This window comes from Loa loa (genome assembly GCF_000183805.2).
Source record: "Loa loa unplaced genomic scaffold supercont3.617, whole genome shotgun sequence".
Classification (NCBI taxonomy): Eukaryota; Metazoa; Nematoda; class Chromadorea; order Rhabditida; family Onchocercidae; genus Loa; species Loa loa.
In genome coordinates this window covers 21,003-24,393 of record NW_018108797.1, presented here as the reverse complement: position 1 = coordinate 24,393, position 3,391 = coordinate 21,003, and the positions used below count along the sequence as shown (strand labels likewise).

At 34.2% G+C, this 3,391-nt stretch overlaps 1 protein-coding gene across 1 annotated transcript in view; it reads left to right on the top strand.

Annotated features, from left to right (window-relative positions):
- The first annotated feature begins 754 nt into the window (after window positions 1-754).
- LOAG_10253 (hypothetical protein) overlaps window positions 755-3,391 on the top strand; it is a 3,560-nt gene continuing 923 nt past the window's right edge. The window contains exons 1-6 of the mRNA XM_020448119.1: window positions 755-806; window positions 986-1,079; window positions 1,203-1,315; window positions 1,643-1,724; window positions 2,316-2,543; window positions 3,027-3,163. Coding sequence (XP_020301710.1) covers window positions 986-1,079; window positions 1,203-1,315; window positions 1,643-1,724; window positions 2,316-2,543; window positions 3,027-3,163 — 654 coding nt within the window. The 5' untranslated portion in view covers window positions 755-806. The remainder of the gene's footprint in view (window positions 807-985; window positions 1,080-1,202; window positions 1,316-1,642; window positions 1,725-2,315; window positions 2,544-3,026; window positions 3,164-3,391) is intronic.

The following is a 3,391-nucleotide window of genomic DNA, read 5'->3' as shown; positions in this document are numbered from 1 at the left end:
TACAGAAACGAATTCAACAATTATAATATCAATATGAACAAAAGGGGGACCAAAGACCAAATGACGCCCGTTATCGTCTTTCCAACCGACCTGTTGGGACACGTCTTTCCTTCCCTCATTTGGCGCTCAGGATCCTCTTCTTCCTCGAATAGGGCAGATCCTTGGATAGTTCTGAGGTCAGTTCCGAGGTCAGTTCTGAGGTCACTCCTGAAGTCATAAAATTATTATTATAGAACATAAAACAGTGGATCCACAATATTAGTTTTCATCGCACAGTATATCTATACATACAATACATTATACCAACAGTATCAAAGCAGTTATTGATTCACTGCTTCTCCTCGCGATTTCAACGACACCTTTAGCAGGACATTTCATGCGACTAACTAATGAAAAGTATACCTTTGCTTATTAAGAATTGTAAAGGTTGAAAAAGGAAACATGAAGGAAAAAATCAAAAGAGTGTGCCGCGCCTTTGGGATACTAAGCATGGCTTACGCTTGGTTGTGTGTTATTTGGGATACTAAGCTTGGCTTAGATAAGGCTTTATGCTAACAAACTGGAAAAGATTCGTGCCAACATATACCGAATTACATTTACATCTTTTTCGAGGATGAGTATACAACGGTAAAATTTGTCATTTTCACTACTACGAAATCTCGGGTGCTTCTCGAGTGTCTAATTATCAGAGACGTCGAATGAATAAACACATAGAAGTAGATTATTTCACCAAAGAAAAATATGCTAAGAAGGAAAGGAAATGAAGTGGGAGTATTGCCCACGAAATATTTCCGGTTGAATTCCCGGTATATATCTTTTTATTGTTCTGATCCTAAACCGAAGAGTTAACGGTACAGTTTTCCTCATCCAAAATTATTTGATACTGAAAGCACTTTGGTGATGATTCTATTAGCGATTCTTTAGTGCATTATGGTATCATCGAAACATTTTTCATAGCTTATTGTAGTTAGTAAAGTAATTTCAGATGTCAAAAGCTGTACGGAATTTATGGTTCTTGGCCGGTAGTTCGATCAGAATATTACGGAATCCTTGGAAATTTCAACAGTGTAACTTTGGTTGTAAGTACAAAATACTTCTGTCAAGTGTAAAATGTTATGCTGTTTTATATTTCACATTAGTTTTACGTTTCTTTCACTTATGTCCTACGTTTCCACTCATATTGCCATATTTATCCGTTGCAGCTGCAGCGCATATGATTAAAACCGAAAAGGTCGGTGATAAAAGGAATGTTGGTTTAATTAAGCTTGATAGACCCAAAGCATTAAATGCATTGTGCAATCAACTTATGCAAGAGGTAAGTCGACCGATAAGTTAGCTTATTCGAAAGAGAAAAGAAAAATATTAATTAAGGAAAATATACTTTGAATATTTGAGTTACTGGACTATCATTATAATACTACCTATTGCAAAGATCGGTACCAATTGCAAAGACCTTTGTCGTAAGAATAGTGTCAAAGGCAAAGGATCCAGCCTAATTTTGAAAAAACATTTGATAAATCCCAAAAATGGAAAATTTCCCTTTATTACATAATGTTGAAATGAAGGTTTCTTCCTAGATCTTGCTCTTATATCTTCTGTTTATTTTAAAGAAGAAAGAGGGCGATAAATTCTCGTTTTGTAGCTTTCAGATGCATTGGTTGAATTTGATAATGATACTTCAATTGGAGCAGTGGTAATAACAGGTGCCAAACGTGTATTTTCAGGTCAGATGTACTTTTTATCCTTATCTTTTATCTTTATAGATAGTTTTCGAGAAGACTGTTGTATTGATATATTTTATATAGCATTCACTTTGCTAGAAATTGCTTTTGACGGATTTAGGTGAACTTTTTTTGTGGTTATTTAGTTAATTTTTCTCCTGCAGAATTATGTATAACCATAAAAGTTATACTACATCCTCTTTATTCCTACTGTAGGCCTTCCTCACCTGTAATATTTATGACTGAAAAAAGCTTAGTGCTGGTGGAAGCTTTCAATTTTTGCAAAAATATCGTTTGATGTACTAGACGTCATTTATTATCTGGATGTAGCGTAGTATACGTTCCGGGGGGTAGTGATATTTTTTGTTTTATTTGTATCTACCTTAACGGATAGAATAAAAGGATAGCTTCGAATATACTATGAAACTGATAGGGTTATTTTGGATGAAACTTGAAGGAGAGTGTTGTGAAGCATTCTTCAAAACATTTTCCATTTCGATGGCATTAGGTAGCACTGAGATAAAAAGGATGAAGATATTATGGAGAATATATATTTTTTTGAATATGCATTGGATGCATTTATATGCATTATAGTAGGAGCCGATGTAAGAGAACTATGTGCTGTTGAATACGAAGCGATATCATCCGGAAATACACTGCAGAACTGGACCCAAATATCGAAGATGAAGAAACCGATTATTGCAGCCGTAAATGGTCATGCACTCGGCGGTGGTTGTGAATTAGCTATGATGTGTGATATAATTTATGCCGGAGAGGAAGCTAAATTTGGGCAACCAGAAGTTATCATCGGAACCATACCAGGTATAAGTTTTACACTTACTGTTTGTTATTGTTCTCGTGGATAGTATAATCAGTCTTGCTATACTCCTATCATTAAATAGGAGTCAAAAGTCAGAGAAGATTCAATATCTTAATAGCTCTTCTTAAGAATGGGACTGTATATGAATGGATTCATTGAAATGAGTTGCTGGATGAACTTTGCAAAACCTTTGCAGCGGAGTTTGATCATGAATTTAAAATTCATTTATCGACCACATAATTATGGAGCCATAAGTTTGTTGTCTACACGTAAGTAATATTACCTCAGACTTAGCTAAGAAAATGTTTTCCATTCTTCATGTCCAAGTACGCTTGAAACTGCGGTAAGGTAATTTTCGATTCCTGAAAAATGATTTCCGGTCAGTTTATGGGATAGAGGAGGTAGGACTCCATCTTTCTAATAATTTAAAAAATATTTGCTTAAAAATTTGTTCTCTTCTAAACGTTGATACATACAGTTTGCAGGTGCCGGTGGTACCCAAAGATGGTTGCGTGTTACTGGTAAATCTCTGGCAATGGAAGTATGTTTGACAGGAATACCCATAACAGCACAAGAAGCTAAGGAATGTGGTCTTATTTCAAAAATATTTCCAGTCGACCAAGTAACTTTTTTACACTTTATTTCGATCAGCTAATTCGTTCAACCTCGAACTTCGTTGATTTCTTAATTTCAATGTATTTTGTACGAAATCATGTTAGGGTAATACTTCAGAGTTTTTGGATTAAGTAATGTTGAATGCATCTTCAACTTATATATATATATATATATATATATATATATATATATATATATATATATATATATATATATATATATATATATATATATA